The sequence below is a fragment of the Pyrus communis genome, chromosome 17 (genome assembly GCF_041283825.1).
Source record: "Pyrus communis isolate YQ-2024b chromosome 17, ASM4128382v1, whole genome shotgun sequence".
NCBI classification, from domain to species: Eukaryota; Viridiplantae; Streptophyta; class Magnoliopsida; order Rosales; family Rosaceae; genus Pyrus; species Pyrus communis.
This window is the reverse complement of record NC_142581.1, coordinates 15765819-15792213: the sequence shown is the minus strand read 5'-3', so window position 1 is coordinate 15792213 and position 26395 is coordinate 15765819. Positions and strand designations below refer to the sequence as shown.

Genomic DNA, 26395 nt, shown 5'->3' with positions numbered 1-26395 from the left:
GTTCTTCATAACATTGAAATCAAAGAAACACCTAAACATTCCAACAACTCAAACTTGAATTGTATGAACGTTTAGGCACTCTTCTCTTCCATTCCTTATACGTACAAAACAAAGAGAATTAAAATGAAACATTGAAATCAAAGAATCACCTAAACATTCCAACAACTCAAACTTGAATTGTATGAACGTTTAGGTCCTCTTCTCTTCCTCGTTGTTGTAGCATAAGGTCTAAGGATAGTTGGTTTGGGGGAATGGAAGTGTGGAATGGAGTGAGGAGTGATGGAAATGGAAAGATGGTTGGTGTTTGGATTAGTAGGGAGGGGGGACTCACGGCTAAGGAAAGAATGGAAGTGTTTGAGGGGTGTTGTGTTGTGAATGAGATGTTCTTGAATGAATGAATGCAAGGGTATTTATAGGAGTAGTGGAGGGAACATATGGTTGTTTGTTTAAGATGCAAGTGGCTAATTAATGATGGAAAAGTATGTGATTTAAAGGATGCAAAGTGAATGAATCATGAATCATTGTGGATGAAAGGTGGAAGTGCATGTGTTGATGACTAGGTTAGTGGGTGGAAATCTGAAAATGGCATATAGGAAATAATGAAGATGCAATAAATAATGCATGTAAAGTGTGTGTGAATGCATGTGAAGATGCAATAAATAATGCATGTAGGGTTAGGAAATAATGAAGAAATGCATGTGAGATGTTTGGAAAGGAAATGGGAACCCACAACAATGAAGTTGTTTTGTGTTGTGAATTATGATGAATGCATGTGAGTTAAAGAGGGAGAATGTGGTGAAATGATGAAGTAGGAAGGTGGAAATGCATGTGAGATGTTTGGAAAGGAATAAAGAATGAATGGTGGAAATGTGAGTGAATGATGTGCATGTGTGAGAATGCATGTGGAATTAAGAGGAGTATGGAAGTGAAATAAATGAATGATATGTTAAGTGATAAGTGAATGATATGTGGTGAGTGATAAGTGAATGATTTGATAAGTGATAAATGAATTAGTTTAAAGGGCTAGGGTTTAAGTACATAGAATGGGCCTAAAATAGGTTGGTTTGTATGGCATAATGTGTTTGATTGGGCTAGAGCCATTGTTTTGTGTCTTCAAGTGCATACAAGGCCTTCAAATTCGTCCATCCTCTTGGCTCCATGGATAAGCTATCCAATCCATGCCCAAAAATGCTCCAAATGGCCTCAAAATGCACTTTCTTGCTCCCTAGGCCCTTAGAACCTGAAAACACACAAAAGAAGCATAAAGGACTAAAATAACGAGAGAAACATAACGTAAATGCACGAGAACAAGCCATTTAAGTCGCATGAATATGCTCCTATCAAACCTCACCTTAGACCTTGTGCTACAACAACGAGGAAGATAAGAGGGCCTAAACGTTCATACAATTCAAGTTTGAGTTGTTGGAATGTTTAGGTGTTTCTTTGATTTCAAAGTTTAAATTCAATTCTCTTTGTTTTGTACGTATGAGGAATGGAAGAGAAGAGTGCCTAAACGTTCATACAATTCAAGTTTGAGTTGTTGGAATGTTTAGGTGTTTCTTTAATTTCAAAGTTATGAGGAAATAAACCCCCCCTTTAGCTAGGGGGTGATTCGAAATAAATGTTTATACTTGCATTTTGATTTGATTACCTTTCGTTGGAATTTCATAAGTTTTGAATTCAATTTGTTTAACCGTTTGATTGATAACTTATTTATGAATGTTTATTAAGAATGCGCGCTTAATTTTCATGCATAAATATGACGCTAGAATATAAGTGAATTTCACCTAATCGTTATGAACTTATATTCACAAGTAGTGGAGGTTGCTTTTAAACAATCGCGTTAAACGAATTCTTGGCATAAGTTTCATGCGTATTCCATAGTAACGAATGCCTCGTCAACACTTATAGTTTTCATAATGCTTAATGATCTTTGATTGTATCTTTATTGTGCTTTTCACGTAAAGGACTTTTGGAGAATGTGGTGAATTGCGTTGCGCTAACCCATCCAATTCATTAACTTAAGGAGAACTTGACGGTTAATTTAAGCGGACCTAATTAACCCGGGGCGTTGAGTTTCATAATTTATCGAAAGACCAACTGAGAATCAATCTTGTATGCAAGTGTAACATGTATGGAGATGAACCCCTTAGCTAGCATTCATCCATAAATTTCATATTTACATTCTGTCTAGTTTATTAACTTGTTTCGTTATTTCAATTTTCGTAAAAACCTCAATCCCCCTTTTGCTTTAATGTTCATTTTAGTTAGAATTCAATTTAGTTTGTGTTTTTAAAGCATTTTGAGTTTTTGGTTTGTCTTAATGTTTTAAACTTTAATTTTGCATTCTTTGAGTCTAGTTTAGTGTTTTAAACTTTATTTTACGTTTTTGAGTCAGTTTCCAAGAGATTTGCAAGCCCTCCTAATCCCCGGTCTAGAACGATCCCTCACTTATCCATTCTACTACAATTGTCAAACGAGGGTTTAATTTGAGTGTCAAGTAAATCTCGCATCAAATTTTGGCGCCGTTGCCGGGGATTAGAAAATTTGCTAATCCCTTGGATTGTTTGTTTCTGTATTGTCTTTTAGATTTAGTTTTTTTTTTTATTTGTGTTTTGTTTGTTAAGAACAAGATGGCACTTGATAATGCTTCTCTTTTGTCACAACTCATGGAAAGGTCCCAAATGCAAAGAGTTGATATATTTAATCTTCAATCAAGGAATAACGTGTTTTCCAATACTTACAATTCGGATTGGAGTGATCATTCAAACTCTATGTGGTGGGAACCTCAAAATGCTCAACAAGGAGGATATTGGCAGCCACCACAACCTCATATTCAATATGCCCAACCAAATTTATGTTCGTCAATAAATTATAACCAAAAGCTTGATGAATTAATTTGTTTGGTGCAGGGCTTACAAAATCAAGACAATGAGGCTCAACAAGAAGGATATTGGCAGCCGTATGAGGAGTTCTATTCAACGCCTATGCAGCCACCACAACCTGCCCAAAGTAATGTAGGTAATTCAAATGATAATGATACGATTTTTCAATTACTTACTACTCTGGAAAAGCAATTTGGGCAGACAGCGGAGTTCGAAGGACAATTTTGCGACCAAGGCGAAGTCCCTAGTTCAACCATTGCAAATCAGAAGGGAGAATTTGAAACCACCAATGCTTTCATGTTGAGAAGTGACAAGGAGGTTGGAACGAACCCTCAACCATCAAAATCAAATCACAAGGAAGAGGAATACACCCAACCCACGGAAAGGGTGGAAACACCTTTACCGGAGGCACCTATTGCTCCTTTGCCATCTAATACAGGTATGGTTGTTCCAAATTTCATTATTTTTAACCCCGTTCCAACAAGTATCCCTATTCCTTGCAGATTCATGACTTCCAAGGAAGAAGAAGGTGAAAAAGACATCTTGGAAGCCCTTCCAAAGGTGACAAGTAGGGAATGTCATGAATTCATCATAGAGGACGTTCTTGAAACCACAAAATCCAAAGAAGTTAAATTTGATGACATTGGACAAGTCATAACCATCACTTGCAATCTGGCCAAGTCCAATATCCCTGAAACTTTCAAAGGAGTGGTGTTTGTCATTGAGTTCTTGTCGGACAAAACAAGTAAGTATTTTTTTCCAAATTCCATTAGATTTTATACTAACTTGCTGTTTTTTATGAATCAGGCACCTACACTAGAATTCAAACCAATGCCGGTTCACTTCAAGTATCACCTTCCATTCAAGGACCAATTCTATGCCGTTTGATTTTATTTATGTTAATAAAAATAAAAAAAAATAAAAAAATAAAAAAAAAAATAAAAAAAAATAAAAAAAAAGAAGAAAGATACTAAACATGGAGAAAGGTGGAGCTTCACAAAGGTTGTTTGCGTGAAGCCCCACTACGAGGTGCAGAAGCGGAAGGCGCAGAAGCGGGAGGCATAGAAGCGGGAGGCATCGGAGCGGAAGTCATCGGAGCGGGAGGCATCGGAGCTAGAGCATTCCAGGCCTCAATACTTGGCCAAGCGCTGGATGACCCAGGAAAAAGGTGCCTCTGGAGATAAGACGCAAGCCTTTGACGGTCACTGTGAATTCGACCCTCAGATTCTTGCAGCTCATCAAGCTTCCTCTTCATCCCCGACGAATAGTTATTTGCAAGCACATGCAAACTTCTATTCTCGTACTTAAGCTGCTGGATCTCTTGCTTAAGTCTTTCCACCTCTGCCATCAACGATTCCACCTGACGGGAGCGGGCAAGCAGGCGTAGGCCCATGTTGGACACAGAGCTCGCACACTGAACACTAAGTGCGAGGGACTCTTGAACGGCCAACTCATCGGACCGTCCTGACAGCAGCCTACTATCTTTTGGAGTGAGGAGGTTTTTAGCTACTATTGTAGCTGTTGTGGCGTCCTGCATCACAGAGTCTTCACCTGAAAGAGGACCGTTAGAAGATAAAAAAGAAGGGCGCCATACATTACCTTGACGGGGCGCAACCGGATCGCTGCTGAGACTCAAATCTAAGCTAAGGTTCGATGAGTTTGCCATTTTTTTCAAAAGTGTTCAAAGAGAAGGGGTGGATGGAGTTAAAAATTTCACAAAGGGCCGGAGTCGAGTTTCAGGAATGGGAAATCTTCAGAGTGTGTTTGTTGTGGTGATCGATAGCTCAATAAAAAAGCCAAGGCGACGCGTCCACCGATTCAAAAAGCCGGAATTTCCGGCGTAATTTTGGCGACGCTTTCTCTGCTTTTCAGAAGACGCGTTCAACTTTGTCAAAAGATTTCTTCTTTTCAGACAACACGTGGAGGCCATCACCGCAACTACATATCTTTAGCCGACAAGCGCAAAGTTCGGCGACGCTTTCTCTGCTTTTCAGAAAACGCGTGCAGCTTTGTCAAAAGGAGCCGCATCTGCACTACCACGTGCCGTTCAGAAAGCGAAGGGGCGTCGTTCAGAAATCGAAGGGGCGCCTGCTCAGAAATCGAAGAGGCGTATTCAAAGATCGAAGAGGCGCCACTATTTCAAAAAGCCGGAATTCCGGGATCAAAACGTTTGTCGACAAGGGTAAAAAGTACCACCACTTGATATTATCTCTATATATGTCGACCTTCGTCTTTTATGGCAGGGCAAACCTGAAGAAAATGCCCAACTCTCCCTCACCTCTGAGGGCGCACTCCCAGCAAGGCCTTTCAAAATACTCAATTCTTTCTTCTTCCCCAAAGATGATACCAGATGCCTGGAGTACATATGACCCAGGAGGAAACGGCGGATTGAAGCATGTGCTGATTCATCCACCGCTTCTTCAAAGCAAAGGTATCTCATATCATCAAGGTCAAAAGCAAAAGTATCTCATATCATGCTCTTTCCCTGTCTTTTTCTTTGTCCTTGTTCTTACTCGCATGGCAAAGTAAAAGAAGCAATCAGCCGGCACTTGGAGTCAATCTTCCGATCTGGAGCCAACTGCCTGGAATCTATTCCTGATTGCTTACCTAGCGTTGCTCTCGAGTAGTCATCTTCAACGGTTGATACACTTCCGGAGAAGGGACCACTTCTGCAAAGGGGAGCGAGTAAGGCAAGTGAAAATGATACATTGAAGCATGTGGAGACAAACATAGGCTGAGTTATCCTCTAACCCTTTTCAATACGAATTGGAAAGATTGAACAAAGAAACAGACCAAAGGGGTAAGCTCAGACCTTCGGGGAAGACCAAAAGAATCCTCCAGCCCAGTAGCACAAAGGAAAATCAACAAGTGGAGGAGATCAAAAGATTCCTGCTGCCCAGTTCAAGAAGTAGCACAAAGGAAAATCAACGATGGGCAGAAACCAGTTCGAGAGTAAGCCTGTGGAATCATCAAGATCAAGCCTCAATGCAATTACCAAGGAGAAGATGGAATTTACACTCTATAACCAGATTTGCGTCTCTAAACTCTTCTCTTTGTTAATTATATTCTGCCATGTTTAGTATGTTTAAGTGTTTTTTGTGTATTTACTTATGCTTTGTGTGAATCTATGCTTAAAACATTGAGGACAATGTTTGATTTAAGTGTGGGGGGGTAACTAATGTTGTTAATGCAAATTCGTGGGATTTTATCACCCATAACTTCAAATGTTGTTCCTTGCTGTTTTAAGGTGTTTTTAAGTTGTTTTAGAGTGTTTTAGTATGTTTTGTTTTTATAACTCCGAAAAGCACATAAAAATTTGAAAAATTGTTTTGAAAAGCCTAAAAAGAGTGTTTTGAGTCGTTTTTGTGAGTTTGTGTCTTAGGGTACCTTCCAACACAATGATAAGGATTTGGTTTGTAATTGCATGACTGTTAAAAAGAGTTATAAGCATAGAGAAAAGTTTGATTTACTCTTGGTATATGTTTAGTTATGGTTATAATGTATGACTTCACATGCAATCATAAAAGAAAAATTCGTTTTTGTAACATGCTTGAAGGAAGGAACTCATAATAACGCTACATCCCTGTGAGACTCGAGCCATTACCTTCTTTGGAGAGTTATATTCTGTGATTCTTTGTTTTCTAAAGTTGTTGCATGATCTCATTATTCCTTGCTTGGTTGCTACTTAGAATGCAATTGTATCATGATAGAACTAAATGCTAGAACTTATATCCGTTTCATTCAAAGCATGACATTGAATTGCATAACATATATCAAGATGAAGTTGTGTAGTTGCCACCATAGCCAAATAGCCTTACTTCCCATATTTCGTATATGTTGTAAGTTTTAACCCCGTTGAGCCTTGTTTAGCCCATGTTCTTTGGTAACCCATATCATCCTCACCTAGCCTAGATTAGGACCATCCGTACCCTTGTTCTTGAAGCATAGTAAGCATGACGGATAATGAATTCCTTTTGATTAATATGTTGCAGGAAATAAGTGTGGGGGAAGGGATTTTTTTTTTTGTGTGTATGTATGTGCCTAAGTCTTAAAGGAGGCACGGGAAAAAGAAAAAAAAAATGTGAGAAAAAGAAGAAGAAAAGAAAGAAAAAGAGTGAAAATAAGTGAGAATGGACTCACAAGTGTGATTGTTGAAGAAAGGGCCCAAAAAAGTTGAATATGGCCCTAAGTTTTGTGACTTCCCCTTGGGTGTTCAAAGTTGACTTCTGCGTTCTAAAGGGAATTCTAAGTACCTAATTCAATACTTTGCTCACTATTGCTTTAAGAATGTTTGTTTATCCTTCACCTTTCATTGTTAGCCAATACCCTAGCCCCGTTACAACCCTTTGACTTCTATCTTGATTGTTATGTGTTTCAATTTGTGGAGTTTGAACTTGGTATAAGCTTATGGTGTCACTGGTTCTCGCTTCTAAGTAGTAGCATTCCATTCATGAGATCATACCTAAACATGCTTATTAACTCCAGAAATTGCTCTCTTTATGATACATATATGTGAGTGTTCGTTTTCATGTTTACATCAATCTTCTCACATATGACTAGATTAGGGTGTGTAGTTAGAAAATCTGAGTGAAAATCGAGTGCATATCTTGTAAGGAATTGAGCAAATTCTCTAAGGCATGTTACTACATTCAAAACATGGTTTTAAATGCTTAATTGTGAACTAGTATATGGTGACTATGATTAAGAATGTACTTAAGTGTGAAGATGACTAAAATCTGTGGGAATGATGATTTTTAACGTGTCATGTGCATTGGAAATCCCTAAGACGGTTGTTGGAAGGTTTAGGTTGTGTTTTACGTGTTTAGTGTCGTTTTGTTTATTTGTTTTTATTCTGTTTTGCTCGAGGACTAGCAAAAGCTAAGTGTGGGGGTATTTGATAGGAGCATATTCATGCGACTTAAATGGCTTGTTCTCGTACATTTACGTTATGTTTCTTTAGTTATTTTAGTTCTTTATGCTTCTTTTGTGTGTTTTCAGGTTCTAAGGGCTTAGGGAGCAAGAAAGTGCATTTTGAGGCCATTTGGAGCATTTTTGGGCATGGATTGGATAGCTTATCCATGGAGCCAAGAGGATGGACGAATTTGAAGGCCTTGTATGCACTTGAAGACACAAAACAATGGCTCTAGCCCAATCAAACACATTATGCCATACAAACCAACCTATTTTAGGCCCATTCTATGTACTTAAACCCTAGCCCTTTAAACTAATTCATTTATCACTTATCAAACCATTCACTTATCACTCACCACATATCATTCACTTATCACTTAACATATCATTCATTTATTTCACTTCCATACTCCTCTTAATTCCACATGCATTCTCACACATGCACATCATTCACTCACATTTCCACCATTCATTCTTTATTCCTTTCCAAACATCTCACATGCATTTCCACCTTCCTACTTCATCATTTCACCACATTCTCCCTCTTTAACTCACATGCATTCATCATAATTCACAACACAAAACAACTTCATTGCCGTGGGTTCCCATTTCCTTTCCAAACATCTCACATGCATTTCTTCATTATTTCCTAACCCTACATGCATTATTTATTGCATCTTCACATGCATTCACACACACTTTACACATTCAAACCGTGAGCTCCCATTCCTATATGCCATTTTCAGATTTCCACCCACTAACCTAGTCATCAACACATGCACTTCCACCTTTCATCCACAATGATTCATGATTCATTCACTTTGCATCCTTTAATTCAATCACATACTTTTCCATCATTAATTAGCCACTTGCATCTTAAACAAACAACCATATGTTCCCTCCACTACTCCTATAAATACCCTTGCATTCATTCATTCAAGATCATCTCATTCACAACACAACACACCACAAACACTTCCATTCCTTCTCTTTGCCGTGAGTCCCCTTAGAATCCAAAACCATCTTTCCATTTCCACCACTTCCCAACCCTCCAAACCACTCCTCTACCATTTCCATAATCCCCCAAACCTCACCTTAGACCTTGTGCTACAACAACGAGGAAGATAAGAGGGCCTAAACGTTCATACAATTCAAGTTTGAGTTGTTGGAATGTTTAGGTGTTTCTTTGATTTCAAAGTTTAAATTCAATTCTCTTTGTTTTGTACGTATGAGGAATGGAAGAGAAGAGTGCCTAAACGTTCATACAATTCAAGTTTGAGTTGTTGGAATGTTTAGGTGTTTCTTTAATTTCAAAGTTATGAGGAAATAAACCCCCCCTTTAGCTAGGGGGTGATTCGAAATAAATGTTTATACTTGCATTTTGATTTGATTACCTTTCGTTGGAATTTCATAAGTTTTGAATTCAATTTGTTTAACCGTTTGATTGATAACTTATTTATGAATGTTTATTAAGAATGCGCGCTTAATTTTCATGCATAAATATGACGCTAGAATATAAGTGAATTTCACCTAATCGTTATGAACTTATATTCACAAGTAGTGGAGGTTGCTTTTAAACAATCGCGTTAAACGAATTCTTGGCATAAGTTTCATGCGTATTCCATAGTAACGAATGCCTCGTCAACACTTATAGTTTTCATAATGCTTAATGATCTTTGATTGTATCTTTATTGTGCTTTTCACGTAAAGGACTTTTGGAGAATGTGGTGAATTGCGTTGCGCTAACCCATCCAATTCATTAACTTAAGGAGAACTTGACGGTTAATTTAAGCGGACCTAATTAACCCGGGGCGTTGAGTTTCATAATTTATCGAAAGACCAACTGAGAATCAATCTTGTATGCAAGTGTAACATGTATGGAGATGAACCCCTTAGCTAGCATTCATCCATAAATTTCATATTTACATTCTGTCTAGTTTATTAACTTGTTTCGTTATTTCAATTTTCGTAAAAACCTCAATCCCCCTTTTGCTTTAATGTTCATTTTAGTTAGAATTCAATTTAGTTTGTGTTTTTAAAGCATTTTGAGTTTTTGGTTTGTCTTAATGTTTTAAACTTTAATTTTGCATTCTTTGAGTCTAGTTTAGTGTTTTAAACTTTATTTTACGTTTTTGAGTCAGTTTCCAAGAGATTTGCAAGCCCTCCTAATCCCCGGTCTAGAACGATCCCTCACTTATCCATTCTACTACAATTGTCAAACGAGGGTTTAATTTGAGTGTCAAGTAAATCTCGCATCAGCAACTTCCTATGCATTCCAGCCGCATCTATGTCCATATTGAATGTCTTGATCGCCCAATGAGCCTTGTGCTCTAATTCCACGGGGAGATGACATGGCTTGCCATACACTAGCCGAAAAGGGGACATGCCTATTGGTGTCTTGTATGCCGTCCTATAGGCCCATAATGCATCCTCCAAACGCACACTCCAATCTTTTCTTGTTGGGCATCCCAAATCTAGCAAAAATGTTAGTCTTTATAAAATCTGCAACAACTCTAGAATCATTAGTACGGGTGGCTTTGGCTTCCACCCATTTTGAGACATAATCCACCGCAAGCAAAATATAAGTAAAGCCAAACGAAGATGGGAAAGGACCCATGAAATCAATGCCCCAAACATCAAAAATTTCAACGTTAAAGATAGGTGTTTGCGGCATTTGGTCCCTTGCACCAATATTTCCCATTCGTTGGCAACGATCACAAGTTAAACAAAATGTTCTAGCATCTTTAAAGATTGTTGGCCAATAAAAACCACATTCTAATACTTTAAGGGCAGTGCGTTGTGTGCCAAAGTGTCCACCACAAGCATAAGTATGACAAAATGTTAGAATCGAATTAAACTCACAATCATGCACACAACGACGCACAATCTGATCTGCACAAAACTTCCACAAATATGGGTCATCCCATACATAAAACCGTGCATCTTTCTTTAACTTATCACGTTGGTGCCTTGCTAGGGTACTTGGAACACGTTTTGACACCAAAAAATTGACCAAATCGGTATACCAAGGTTCACATACCTTAATGGACAGCAATTGTTCATCGGGGAAAGTCTCTTGGATGGGTAAGGAGTCCTCATTGCACACCAAACGACTTAAATGGTCAGCAACTACGTTCTCACTCCCTTTCTTGTCTCGAATTTCAATATCAAACTCTTGGAGAAGAAGCATCCATCTAATGAGCCGTGGTTTAGCCTCCTTTTTAGTGAATAAGTACCTAAGAGCTGCATGGTCAGAAAATACAATCACTTTAGTGCCAAGTAAATATGAACGAAACTTATCTAAAGCAAATACAACGGCAAGAAGTTCTTTTTCAGTGGTAGAATAGTTTAATTGAGCATCGTTCAAGGTCCTCGAAGCATAGTAGATGGCGTGGGAATGCTTGTTTTTCCTTTGACCCAAAACAGCCCCTATTGCATAATCGGATGCATCACACATGAGCTCAAAAGGCAACGTCCAATCAGGTGGAAGGATGATAGGTGCCGTGGTAAGCTTGTCCTTGAGAAGCTTGAATGCCTTCTCACACTCCTCGTTGAACTCGAACGCCACTTCTTTTTGTAGGAGACGGCATAGGGGTTGTGCAATCTTGGAGAAATCCTTGATAAATCGCCTATAGAATCCTGCATGGCCAAGAAAAGAACGAACCTCTCTAACCGTAGTAGGAGAGGGTAAGTAGCGTACAAGATCTATTTTAGACTTATCAACTTCAATTCCTTTTTCAGAGATGATATGGCCCAAAACTATGCCTTGTTTAACCATAAAATGACATTTTTCCCAATTCAAAACAAGGTTAGTTTCCATACATCTTTGCAAGATTAAAGTAAGATTATGCAAGCAATCATCAAATGAGTCCCCAAAGACACTAAAATCGTCCATAAATACTTCAATTATCTTTTCAACATAATCGGAGAAGATACTTACCATGCATCGTTGGAAAGTGGCGGGTGCATTGCATAAACCAAATGGCATACGACGATATGCAAAAGTACCAAATGGACAAGTAAAGGTGGTCTTTTCTTGATCATCCGGTGCTATGACAATTTGATTATATCCCGAGTAACCATCAAGAAAGCAATAAAAAGAATGACCCGCTAACCTTTCAAGCATTTGATCAATGAATGGTAAAGGGAAGTGATCTTTCCTTGTTGCGGCATTTAGCTTCCTATAGTCAATGCACACCCTCCAACCGGTTTGAATACGTGTAGGCACAAGTTCATCTTCTTCATTCTTCACCACCGTGACTCCGGACTTCTTGGGAACCACTTGGACCGGTGAAACCCAACAACTATCCGAGATGGGATAGATGACGCCACAATCAAGCAATTTGATGATTTCCTTTTTCACTACTTCCATCATTGGTGGGTTGAGTCGACGTTGGGCTTCCCTTGATGGTTTGGCGCCTTCTTCCATGAGAATTCGATGCATGCATGTGGTAGGACTTATACCCTTGATATCGGCCAAAGTCCACCCAATGGCCGTCTTGTGCTCTTTGAGAACCCTCACCAATTTCTCCTCCTCTTGTGCCGTGAGTGATGAAGCTATAATGACGGGCAATGTGTCTTGCTCGCCCAAAAACACATACTTCAAGTGATTTGGCAACGGTTTGAGCTCAAGTGTAGGTGGTTGTTCTATAGAAGGAAGCAACTTATTAGTCGTAATTGGAATTGAAATTGGACTAGGGTGCTTACCTTGGAGCCGTGGCAATGACTCTAGGGCTGCCACGGTCTCAATTACATCTTCATCAAAGGCCACGGCATGGGTGTTCAATTGTGTGCCGTGGGTTGCTATGGTGGCAGCCATGTGATCCTTCAATTCTATGCCATTTGTAATGACCGTTTCAAGTGCATCGCCATGTAATTGATCAAGGTGTGCCTGCGCCAAAGAATCAAGAATATCAATAGAGAAACATGAGTGATCATCATTAGGAAATCTCATAGTTTCAGAAATATTAAAATCAATCACTTCCCCATCGAATTCCATTGTTAAAGTGCCTTTAAACACGTCTATCTTAGTTCGTGCTGTCTTCATGAATGGCCTCCCAAGAAGAATCGGCAAGGATGGAGCATGGGTAGTTTCCTCCATTTCAAGGACATAGAAATCCGCCGGGAAGATCAAATTATTCACCTGCACTAAAACATCTTCCAATACTCCCTTTGGATAGACATTAGATCTATCGGCTAATTGAATAATCACACCATCATTTTTCAATTCACCAAGGTTCATTGAAGCATAAATAGAGTATGGCATGACGTTAATTGAAGCTCCTAAGTCTAACATAGCATGTTCGAACTTAGTTTGACCAATAATACAAGGGATTGTAAAGCTACCTGGATCTTTGCACTTTGGTGGTAATTTTCTTTGTAAAACAGCGGAAACATTCTCACTTACCCTTACTACCTCTTTATGTGATGGCCTCTTCCTTGTAGTGCACAATTCTTTCAAGAACTTAGCGTATTTGGGCACTTGCTTTATGGCATCTAGGAGCGGGATATTGACTTGAACTTTCCTAAATGTCTCAAGAATGTCCTTCTCATGCTCCTCCTTCTTTGTTTGCAAATATCTGTGAGGAAAAGGAACATTGGGTGGAACGGGGTTAGAATCAATCAAATTTGAACTTAACTTACCTTTGGTGGCCGAATGGGATGTATTGGATGAAGTAGTGTCCTTAGATGCTTGCGGCAATAGATGTTGTGTCCTTGCCGTGGGCATGTTTGGAGCCTTCTCTTCATGTTGCAACGTCTCATCTTCATTAGGACTTGTTTTGGGTGGTGTGGATGTAGTGCCAACTTCTTTTCCACTCCTCAAAGTAATTGCTTTGGCAGATTCGAACCCTCCCTTTGGATTGACAATGGTTGAACTTGGAAGCTTGCCTTGGTCTCGGAATTGTCCCACAAACTCCGCAATCTGCCCTATTTGTTTTTCTAAGTGGTCCACCCTTTTGTCTTGGTTTTGCATTGCCTTGTTTTGATTTTCTTGCCCCTGAGACAAACTAGTAAGTAACTTAAGAATTGTAGCATTATCTAAAGACGTACCTTGATGGTTTTGGGCGGATTGGGGTTGGTTTTGGTCTTGGCCGTGGGGTTTGGTGTAAAACCCCGGGGGTTGCTGCCTAAAGCCTCCTTGTTGGTAAGGTTGTTGAGGCTCCCTCCACTTGAAATTTGGATGGTCTCTCCAACCCGGATTGTATGTATTGGAATATGGATCATTCCTTGGCTGATTTTGGCTTGGAAATCCAATGGCGTTTGCACTCTCCCATCCCCCATTCTCAATCAATTGAGGGCACTTTTCCGAAGGATGACCTTGAATAGAACATACGCCACATACAATTGGACTTTGGATCTTCATTCCTTCGGCCATCTGAGACACAAGAGAAGTAAGATTAGCTAATTGAGTTTGAATGTCGGATTGAGAACTTACCTCATTCACTTGTTGCCGTGGGGGGTCTCTTTGCCCAATTCCTTCGTATTGTTGTGCATTGAGAGCCCGGTTTGCAATAAGGTTCTTGGCTGCCATAGGGGTTTTATCCACCAACGCTCCTCCCGCCGAAGCATCAAGCATTTGTCTTTCAATGGGAAGAAGACCTTCATAGAAGTATTGAAGTAGAAGCTCCTCTTTCATTTGATGTTGAGGACATGATGCAACAAGGGTTTTAAAACGCTCATAGTATGTTGGAAAAGACTCCCCTTGACTTTGTTGAATTCCACTAATCTTCTTTCTCAAGAGAATGACTCTTGAAGTAGGAAAGAACTTTTCAAGAAACGCCCTCTTCATGCTCTCCCAAGAGGTGACCGTTCCGGGTGCTAGCTCGTATAACCAATCTTTGGCCTTCTCCAAAAGTGAGAACGGGAAAGCCTTCATCTTCAAAATGCTACCATCAACGTTAACTGGAGTCATGCTTGAACACACTACCTCGAACTCCTTCAAATGCTTGTTGGGATCTTCCATGGATAACCCATGGAATTTTGGAATGTGGTGCAACAAGCTTGACTTCAATTCAAACTCGTCGGTCTTGTCTTGAGCCGCCCTTGGGTATTGGATGCACAAGGGTGCGGCATTGGCCATTCCCGAAGCCGAAAGCTCCTTGATTGTACGGTTGTCCACTGCCATGGTTTCTTCCTCTTGTGCCGTGGGTTCTTCTTCCTCCCTTGGCGTTGGCTCTTCCTCCTCCTCAAGGTTGGGAGCCGTACTAGATTCTGCGTTCTTCTTCTTCTTCCTCAAAGTGCGCTCAAAATCGTCGTCGAAATCCAAGATGTTTGCACTAACGGGTTGAGAACTACGAGTCATAAACTAGTACCTATAAACAAGAAAAGAAATTAGGTCAGTAGCTAAAACAAAAAGAAAATACAAAGAAACAAAAAGAAACAACGGGGGATTAGCAAAATTGCTAATCCCCGGCAACGGCGCCAAAAATTTGATGCGAAATATATAAGCACACAAATTAAACCCTCTTTTCGACAATTGTAGTATAGATATAAGTAGGGATCGTTCTAGGCCGGGGATTAGGAGGGATTGCTAATCTAATGAAAATTGACTCAAAGATGTGAAAATATGTTTTAAAACACTTTAAATAGACTCACAAGACTCTTACTAACTTATATGACTCAAAACAAACTTTAAAGACTCAAAACAACCAAAAACAACCAAAAAGACTCAATTTAGACTCTATGACTTAATTTGGACGAAAATACACTTGGTTTTGACTCTAAAGACTCAAAAAGACTCTTTTGGACAGATTTGGAACAAATAAGAAAGGGGGTTTTGATTTTGGACGAATTTAAAAGAAAACAAGTGACTTAAAACTTTAAAACAGATTTTGGACGAAAATAAGAAAAACTAATGGATGATGGGATAGCCAAGGGATACTTCTCCACACATGATACTTTCTAACATAAATTGATTTCCAGTTGCTTTTCCAATAAACCATGAACCTCAACACCCCAGATTAACCGTGACATCACTAATTAACCCTCAGATTTCCCTTAAGTTAGTGGATTGGATGACATCATACGACAACCCAAAGCATTCTTCAAAAAGTCCCCTACATGACATCATAATAGAGATACGGTTAAAGATCATTACGTTCAATGGAAACCATAAGTATTGACAAAGCACTTGTAACTATGACATCATGATACGCATGCTAGGAATTTACTTAACATGATTGTGAAAACAACCTTAACTACTTGTGAATATAAGTTTGTGACGATTATGTGAAACACCCTTATATTCTAGCCCCAAATTCAAGCATGCAAATTAAGTAGGCCTCCCTAATAAACATACAAGAATAAGTTATCCATCAAACGGTTAAGTAAATTGCATTCACAATTTATGAAATCACAACTGGAATTAATCAAATCATATTATAATTGTAATCATGGTTTCAAAGCATCCCTAGGCCAAAACGAGTTTAGCCTCTCATGTTCATGACAAAACAAAGCAATATAGATTTAAACATTGAAAATAAAAGATAGATTACACCTAGACACGTCCAACACTCCAACTTGAATGTACAAACGCCCAAGGCTTGGTCTTCCTTCTCCTCCTCCTTGCTAGGTCACGGCACAAGGGTCTATGGTGAGTTTGTGGACGATTTTATGGATTTTGGATGGTTTTAGGTAGGTGGGGTGGTGCGGCAAGGGTTGATGGTGGTGTGTGGATGTTGGGATGGAGGTGTGGAAGTAGGGGAATGGTGTAAAGTGGTTGTAAGGTCACGGCAAAGGGTGGATTTCTGAATGAATGTATGAATGTTGTGTGAAGGGGTGGTCATCATTAAATGGCACGGCAAGGCTGTTTATATAGGCTATAGTTTGGCACACTTAGTGTAGGAAAAGGATTGCCTAATCCTATTGAAAAAGGGGTATCTTAAGGCAGAAACCAAAGGGGATTGGAAATAGGGAATTCGGCTAGGATTTAGGGATTCTAGAAGGTTTTTGGTGCGGCACATGTATAGGGCTGAGATAAGGCTTCTAGAAGGGAAGGTTTAGGGCAGATTCCTAAACCTAAAGGGCCAAGGATACATGATATTTGTGTAGGAAAAGGATTGTAATTCCTAAACCTACAAGGAATGGAGTTCTTGCGGCAATTTAGTGGATAAGGCTTCTAGAAACTGAATTATGTGCTTAAATGTGTAATTGATTCTCCCTAAGTAGCTAGGTTTAGGTCCCAATCTGATTTGGATAGGAGAGAAAAGGATAATGTTAGAGATAGGATAGGATAAGGTTTCTAGGATAGGATAAGATAAGGTTTGGATAAGGTGGGATAAGGTTGGATAAGGTTCCTTGTTTCTTGCTTCTTCCTTATCTTCATTGGAGTAGAACTTCTTCCACCAGATTTGTAGCCTTTCCTAGCTCTTCTAGTCTTCAATTTCGTCCATCCTCTTTGCTCCATTGTTAAGCTATCCAATCCATGCCCAAAAATGCTCCAAATAGCCTCAAAATGCACTTTCTTGCTCCTTTTGCCATTATGACCTAAAAACACACGAAAATACTTTAAAAGACTGAAATACATAGTAATTAACTCACTAAGTGTAAGGAAACAACACAACTAAGTAGCATAAATATGCTCCTATCACTATCCTTTAAGAACAAAGGTATGGAAAGTCCTAATCTAGGCTAGGTGAGGATAATGTGGCTAACAACGAAAATAGGCTTTTAAAAAGGCTCAAGAGGGTTAATCCTACAATACATATGAAAAGGGATAGGCTTTTTGGCTCTGGCTTGACTAACAACTTCATCTTATTGTATGTTATGCAATCAATACCATGCTTGGAATGAAATGGGCATGAGTTCTAGTATTTGGAACTATAATGAAATGCATTCTAAATAGCAACCAAGCAAAGAATGATGAGATCATGCAACGACTTTAGAAAACAAGAAATCATAGATTATACTCTCCAAAGAACGTTATAGGCTCAAGTCTCTCAAGGATGTAGCGTTAGTTTGAGTTTCTTCCTTCAAGCATGTTACAAAAACTGATTTTATCTTTGTAATTACATGTGAATTCATAAATTATAACCATAACCAAGCATAAACCAAAGCATAAATCAACTTCCAGCCATGTTTACAACATTCTTTAATAGTCATGCAATTAAAAACCAAATCCTCATCATTGTGTTGGAAGGTGACCTAAGACACAAACAAACACACAAAAACAACTTAAAAACAACTCTTTTTGGGTTTTTCAAAACTATTTTGTAATTTTTTTTGTAAATTTTCGGATTTTCTGACCAAAAGACATAAAAACACTTCAAAACACTCTAAAAACACTTAAAAACAGTGTGAAACATCTTTAGAAATGATGGGTGATAAAATCCCACGAATTTGCATGAAAAACACTTTGTTTACCCCCCCACACTTAAATCAAACATTGTCCTCAATGTTTCACACAAAGACTCACATCCAAACAAACAATATAAACGAACTAACATGACAAAATAAAAATAATAAAGAGATAGAGATTGAGGAACGCAAATCTGATTTTGTAGCTTGAATTGGTGAATTGCCCACATCCTCTCTCGTTGAATGCATGGGTTGCCTCCCAAGAAGCGCTTGCTTTAACGTCGTGCAGCCGGACGAACGTTCTTCTTATCCTCACTTGGAGCCCACGGCATGGAGTGGAATGTCCTCCACAACTTGCCCTTCAACACTTTCGTAATATGGCTCTATGAATGGGAGGGGATAGTGATCCTCCCTAATGGTGGTATTTTGGTTCCGGAAATCCATGTAAATGCTCCCACCACCTTGAAATCGATTTGGAACCTGCACCAAAGAAGGTAACAACCGATTAGTTGAAATGGGAATTGGAATTGGGATTGGAGACTTACTAGGATGTTGTGGCAATGCCCCTAGGGTGGCCACCATCTTGCCAATTGTATCCTTAGGTACGGCCAGATTGGGTGTTTGTAGGGCAATTGCGTGCTTCTTATGCTTCCCTCCAATTCCTCCCTCGATGGTGGTTCTAGACGCATCCTTCTTGATTGGTGTTGAACATTCCTGCCCTATATTTTTAGTTGTACCAATGGCAAAACAAGAACGAACATCATTTGTATTCTCAATGGATTCAGAAACTTTAAAGTTAATCGTATCACCGCCAAACTCCATAGTTAAGGCTCCCCTGGCCACGTCAATCTTGGTGTGGGCTGTTTTCATGAAAGGTCGTCCAAGTAAGAGTGGCGATGGTGGAGAGTGGGTTGAATCCTCCATGTCAAGCACATAGAAATCTGCAGGAAAAATCAAGTGGTCTACCTGCACCAAAACATCTTCCAAAACTCCTCTCGGGTATGCATTAGATCGATCGGCTAATTGAATAATAACACCATCATTTTTAAGCTCTCCTAGATTCATAGATGCATAAACAGAGTATGGCATGACATTAATTGATGCACCTAAATCTAGCATAGCATGTTCGAACCTTGTATTACCAATTACACAAGGGATAGTGAAACTACCTGGATCTTTGCATTTAGGTGGCAGCTTTCTTTGTAACATTGCAGAGACATTCTCACTTACATGTACCACCTCCTTCTCCCGAATCCGTTTCCTTGTTGTACAAATCTTCCTCAAAAACTTAGCGTACTTTGGAATTTGCTTTATTGCATCAAGGAGCGGGATATTGACATGCACCTTCCTAAACGTCTCTAGGATGTCTTTTTCATCCTCCTCTGTCTTAGATTGCATAAACCTGCTAGGAAAGGGCACATTTAGTGGAATAGAACTAGACAAATTCGAATTTGGACTCACCTTGGTGGTTTGGGATGCATTGGATGAAGTAGTGTTTCTAGGTGCTTGCGGCAAAGGGGATTGTGTCCTTGCCGTGGGCTTGCTTGCAGCCTCCTCTTCATGTTGCAACGTCTCGTCTTCATTAGGACTTGTTTTGGGTGGTGTGGATGTGGTGCCAACTTCTTTTCCACTCCTCAAAGTGATTGCTTTGGCAGATTCGAATCCACCTTTCGGATTGACCACGGTTGAACTTGGCAACCTACCTTGCTCTCGGAATTGTCCCACAAACTCCGCAATCTGCCCTATTTGTTTCTCTAAGTGGTCCACCCTTTTGTCTTGGTTTTGCAATGCTTTGTTTTGATTCTCTAGCCCCTGAGACAAATTGGTAAGTAACTTAAGAATTGTATCATTGTCCAAAGACATACCTTGATGGTTTTGGGCAGATTGGGATTGTGATGCTTCTTGGCCTTGGGTTTTCGTGTAAAATCCCGGGGGTTGCTGCCTAAAGCCTCCTTGTTGGTAAGGTTGTTGAGGCTCCCGCCATTTGAAATTTGGATGATCACGCCAACCGGGATTGTAGGTAGTGGAGAAGGGGTCACCACGATTTTGGTATTGATTCCCATATCCCACGGCATTGAGTGTCTCCCACCCTCCATTCTCGATCAATTGTGGGCACTTATCCGTGGGATGTCCTTGCATGGAGCACACACCACAAGAAGCTACGGTTTGGACTTTTGGACCGTCCATCACCTGAGAAAGCAAAGTAGTGAGGTTAGCCATTTGATTTTGAAGTTCGGTTATGGTACTTACCTCATTGACTTGGTGTTGCCGTGGGGTACTCCTTTGTCCAACGCCTTCGTATTGCTGAGCGTTCAATGCTCGATTAGCAATCAACATCTTTGCAGCCGTAGGGGTCTTGTCCACCAATGCTCCTCCTGCTGAGGCATCTAGCATTTGACGTTCAATAGGTAGAAATCCCTCGTAAAAGTATTGTAGAAGTAGTTCCTCCTTCATTTGATGCTGTGGACATGAAGCAACAAGAGATTTAAAACGTTCATAATAAGTAGGAAATGATTCACCTTCATCTTGTTGAATTCCACTTATCCTTTTCCGTAGGAGGATGACTCGAGAAGTTGGGAAAAACTTCTCCAAGTAAGCTCGTTTCATGCTCTCCCATGATGTGACAGTTCCGGGAGCCAACTTGTACAACCAATCTTTCGCTTTCTCTTGGAGAGAAAAGGGAAAGGCCTTCATCTTCAAGATGCTCTCATCTACGTTCACCGGAGTCATGCTTGAGCAAACGACTTCAAACTCCTTCAAATGCTTGTTCGGATCTTCCATGGATAGCCCATGGTACTTCGGAATGTGATGTAACAGGCTTGACTTCAATTCGAACTCGGCAGTCTTGTCTTGAGCCGCCCTTGGGTATTGGATGCACAAGGGTGCGGCATTGGCCAATCCCGAAGCGGAAAGTTCCTTGATTGTTCGGTTGTCCGCTGCCATGTCTTCCACTTCTTCAAATTCAGAAACGGACTCAGAACTTGCACTTGATTCACTAGGTTCCGAGTTCTTCCTCTTACGTCTCAACTCACGCTCAAAATCGTCGTCAAAGTCTAAAATATGTTCGTGAACCGGATTAGAACTCCGAGTCATAAACAAGTACCTAAAACAAGAAACAAAATAACATAAGAATCTGATCTATTAAGAAAAACGAAAATAACAATCCAGGGGATTAGCAAAGTTGCTAATCCCCGGCAACGGCGCCAAAAATTTGATGCGAAATATATAAGCACACAAATTAAACCCTCTTTTCGACAATTGTAGTATAGATATAAGTAGGGATCGTTCTAGGCCGGGGATTAGGAGGGATTGCTAATCTAATGAAAATTGACTCAAAGATGTGAAAATATGTTTTAAAACACTTTAAATAGACTCACAAGACTCTTACTAACTTATATGACTCAAAACAAACTTTAAAGACTCAAAACAACCAAAAACAACCAAAAAGACTCAATTTAGACTCTATGACTTAATTTGGACGAAAATACCTTGGTTTTGACTCTAAAGACTCAAAAAGACTCTTTTGGACAGATTTGGAACAAATAAGAAAGGGGGTTTTGATTTTGGACGAATTTAAAAGAAAACAAGTGACTTAAAACTTGAAAACAGATTTTGGACGAAAATAAGAAAAACTAATGGATGATGGGATAGCCAAGGGATACTTCTCCACACATGATACTTTCTAACATAAATTGATTTCCAGTTGCTTTTCCAATAAACCATGAACCTCAACACCCCAGATTAACCGTGACATCACTAATTAACCCTCAGATTTCCCTTAAGTTAGTGGATTGGATGACATCATACGACAACCCAAAGCATTCTTCAAAAAGTCCCCTACATGACATCATAATAGAGATACGGTTAAAGATCATTACGTTCAATGGAAACCATAAGTATTGACAAAGCACTTGTAACTATGACATCATGATACGCATGCTAGGAATTTACTTAACATGATTGTGAAAACAACCTTAACTACTTATGAATATAAGTTTGTGACGATTATGTGAAACACCCTTATATTCTAGCCCCAAATTCAAGCATGCAAATTAAGTAGGCCTCCCTAATAAACATACAAGAATAAGTTATCCATCAAACGGTTAAGTAAATTGCATTCACAATTTATGAAATCACAAATGGAATTAATCAACTCATATTATAAATGTAATCATGGTTTCAAAGCATCCCTAGGCTAAAACGAGTTTATCCTCTCATGTTCATGACAAAACAAAGCAATATAGATTTAAACATTAACAATAAAGGATAGATTACACCTAGAAACGTCCAACACTCCAACTTGAATGTACAAACGCCCAAGGCTTGGTCTTCCTTCTCCTCCTCCTTGCTAGGTCACGGCACAAAGGTCTATGGTGAGTTTGTGGACGATTTTCTGGATTTTGGATGGTTTTAGGTATATATGGTGGTGCGGCAAGGGGTTATGGTGGTGTATGGAGGTTGGGATGGATGTATGGAAGTAGGGGAATGATGGATGGGTGGTTGCAAGGTCACGGCAAGGGTTGATTTCTGAAGGGATGTATGAATGTTGTGTGAAGGGATGGTGGTCATTAAATGGCACGGCAAGGCTGTTTATATAGGCTATAGTTTGGCACACTTAGTGTAGGAAAAGGATTGCCTAATCCTATTGAAAAAGGGGTATCTTAAGGCAGAAACCAAAGGGGATTGGAAATAGGGAATTCGGCTAGGATTTAGGGATTCTAGAAGGTTTTTGGTGCGGCACATGTATAGGGCTGAGATAAGGTTTCTAGAAGGGAAGGTTTAGGGCAGATTCCTAAACCTAAAGGGCCAAGGATACATGATATTTGTGTAGGAAAAGGATTGTAATTCCTAAACCTACAAGGAATGGAGTTCTTGCGGCAATTTAGTGGATAAGGCTTCTAGAAACTGAATTATGTGCTTAAATGTGTAATTGATTCTCCCTAAGTAGCTAGGTTTAGGTCCCAATCTGATTTGGATAGGAGAGAAAAGGATAATGTTAGAGATAGGATAGGATAAGGTTTCTAGGATAGGATAAGATAAGGTTTGGATAAGGTTCCTTGTTTCTTGCTTCTTCCTTATCTTCATTGGAATAGAACTTCTTCCACCAGATTTGTAGCCTTTCCTAGCTCTTCTAGTCTTCAATTTCGTCCATCCTCTTTGCTCCATGATTAAGCTATCCAATCCATGCCCAAAAATGCTCCAAATAGCCTCAAAATGCACTTTATTGCTCCCTTTGCCATTAGAACCTAAAAACACACGAAAATACTTTAAAAGACTAAAACAACTATGAATTAATAACATAAATGCATGAAAACAAGCTAAGTATGTCGCCTAAATATGCTCCTATCACTTGGTAAAGGTTTGAGTTCAAGAATAGGTCCCTGAATTATGGATGGAAGCAATTTGTTAGTCGAAATGGGAATGGACTCACGGTTAGGAAACTTTCCCTCATGTTTAGGTAATGACTCAAGGGCAGCAACTACTTCAAGGAATTCCTCACTAGGAGGCACGGCATAGGGTAGTTCAAGTGTGCCGTGGGTTTGCATATAGCTTGCCTCCTTGGTTTTGACTTCTACACCTCTTGTAATGACCTTTTCAAGTGCATCGTCATTCAAATCTTCAAGATATCCCTGCGCCAAAGAGTCAACAATATCAATAGAGAAACATGAATGATCTTCACTAGGATACTTAATGGAATCAGAAAGATTGAAATTAACCACTTCCCCATCAAATTCCATGGACAAAGTTCCATTAAACACGTCAATCTTAGTCCGGGCCGTCTTCATGAATGGCCTTCCAAGTAGAATGGGCAACGAGGGTGCATGATCCGATTCATCCATCTCAAGAACATAGAAATCCGCCGGAAAGATCAAATGATTAACCTGCACTAAAACATCTTCCAAAACTCCTTTTGGATAAGCATTAGATCTATCGGCCAATTGTATGATAACACCATCATTTTTCAACACTCCTAGGTTCATAGATGCATAAATGGAATATGGCATAACATTTATAGAAGCACCTAAATCAAGCATGGCAGATTCAAATCTAGTGTTACCAATGACACAAGGAATGGTAAAACTACCCGGATCTTTGCATTTGGGAGGTAGTTTGCGTTGCAAGATGGCGGACACATTCTCACCTACCTTCACCACTTCCTTGGTCGAAATCCTCTTCCTAGTGATGCAAAGCTCTTTTAAGAACTTGGCATACTTAGGGACTTGCTTGATTGCATCAAGGAGCGGAATGTTGACTTGAACTTTCCTAAAGGTTTCCAAAATGTCATTTTCACTCTCCTCCTTCTTTGATTGCCTAAACCTGCTAGGAAAGGGCACGTTTAGTGGAATAGAACTTGACAAAGTCGAATTTGGACTTACCTTAGGCATGTTGGACGGTTTTGGCACAATAGGGGGCTGCGGCAAAGATTCTTTCACCCTTGCCGTGGCCTTTATTCCTTGTTCCTCCTCTTCTTGCAGCAACACGTCCTCTTCTTGACTTGTTTTGGACGTGCTTGGGGTGGTTTCGACCTCCTTACCACTTCTCAACATGATTGCCTTGGCAGATTCGAATCCTCCCCTTGGATTGACAATGGTTGAGCTAGGGAGCTTGCCTTTGTCTCGGAATTGTCCTACAAATTCCGCAATCTGCCCAATTTGTTTCTCCAAGTGATCCACCCTTTTGTCTTGGTTTTGCATGGCTTTGGTTTGATCCTCTTGCCCCTGAGACAAATTGGTAAGTAATTTAAGAAGTGTTTCATTTCCCAACGACGTACCTTGATTGTTTTGGGCAGGTTGTGCTTGGTTTGGATTGGGGCCGAATGGCTTGGTGTAGAACCCCGGGGGTTGTTGTCTAAAGCCTCCTTGTTGTTGAGGTTGTTGGGGTTCCCTCCACTTGAAGTTTGGATGGTCTCTCCAACCCGGATTGTATGTGTTGGAATATGGATCATTCCTTGGTTGATTGTGGCTTGGAAATCCAATGGCATTTGCACTCTCCCATCCCCCATTTTCAATCAATTGAGGGCATTTTTCCGAAGGGTGTCCTTGGATAGAACATACACCACATACAATCGGTCCTTGTATCTTCATTCCTTCGGCCATCTGAGACATAATAGAAGTAAGATTAGCTATCTGAGATTGAATATCGGATTGAGAACTTACCTCATTCAAGTGTTGCCGTGGGGGGTCCCTTTGCCCAAGTCCTTCATATTGTTGTGCATTTAGAGCACGGTTTGCAATTAGGGTCTTGGCCGACATAGGAGTTTTGTCCACCAATGCACCTCCCGCCGAAGCATCGAGCATTTGCCTTTCAATGGGAAGAAGGCCCTCATAGAAATATTGAAGGAGAAGCTCCTCCTTCATTTGATGTTGAGGACATGATGCAACAAGGGCTTTAAAACGCTCGTAGTATGCCGGAAAAGATTCTCCTTGACTTTGTTGGATTCCGCTAATTTTCTTCCTCAAGAGAATGACTCTTGAAGTAGGGAAGAACTTCTCCAAGAACGCTCTCTTCATGCTCTCCCAAGAAGTAACGGTCCCGGGTGCCAATTCATAAAGCCAATCCTTAGCCTTTTCCACAAGAGAGAATGGAAAAGCTTTCATCATTAGAATGTTCCCATCGACATTTATGGGTGTCATGCTCGAACAAACAACCTCGAACTCCTTGAGATGCTTGTTGGGATCTTCCATGGAAAGCCCATGGTATTTCGGAATGTGGTGCAACAAGCTTGACTTCAACTCGAATTCATCGGTCTTGCCTTGGGCAGCCGCGGGGTATTGAATGCATAATGGTGCGGCATTGGCCAACCCCGAGGCCGAAAGCTCTTTAATGGTCCGATTGTCTGCTGCCATAACTTCTTCTTCCACACTTTCAAACTCAGATTCGGCCTCTGAACTTGAACTAGGTTCACTAGGTTCGGGATGCCTCCTCTTTCTTCTCAAATCACGTTCAAAATCGTCGTTAAAGTCCAAGATATGTGCATGCACAGTTTGAGAACTCCGCGTCATGCACTAGTACCTAAACCAAGAAAACAAAACAAAATGAGAAAACTAGGTAAATTACACTAAAAACATACGGCAAAAACACAAGGGATTAGCAATTTTGCTAATCCCCGGCAACGGCGCCAAAATTTGATGCGAAAATAGTTAAACACACAAATTAACCCTATGGATGACAATTGTAGTAAATGAGCAAATAGGGATCGTTCTAGACCGGGGATTAACTAGGGATGCTAATCAATGTGAAATTGACTCAAAAACGTAAGAACACAATATAAAACACTTACTAGACTCAAAGAATGCAAAACT

At 40.0% G+C, this 26395-nt stretch overlaps 1 protein-coding gene across 1 annotated transcript in view; it reads right to left on the bottom strand.

Annotated features, from left to right (window-relative positions):
* LOC148689536 (uncharacterized) overlaps nucleotides 1–26095 on the bottom strand; it is a 37146-nt gene extending 11051 nt beyond the window's left edge. Inside the window, exons 1-2 of the mRNA XM_088688855.1 lie at nucleotides 25522–26095; nucleotides 17387–20617 (exon numbers count right to left, since the gene is read on the bottom strand). Of these exons, the coding sequence (XP_088544981.1) occupies nucleotides 18405–20617; nucleotides 25522–26095 (2787 nt within the window). The 3' untranslated portion in view covers nucleotides 17387–18404. The remainder of the gene's footprint in view (nucleotides 1–17386; nucleotides 20618–25521) is intronic.
* Nucleotides 26096–26395: the final 300 nt, after the last annotated feature.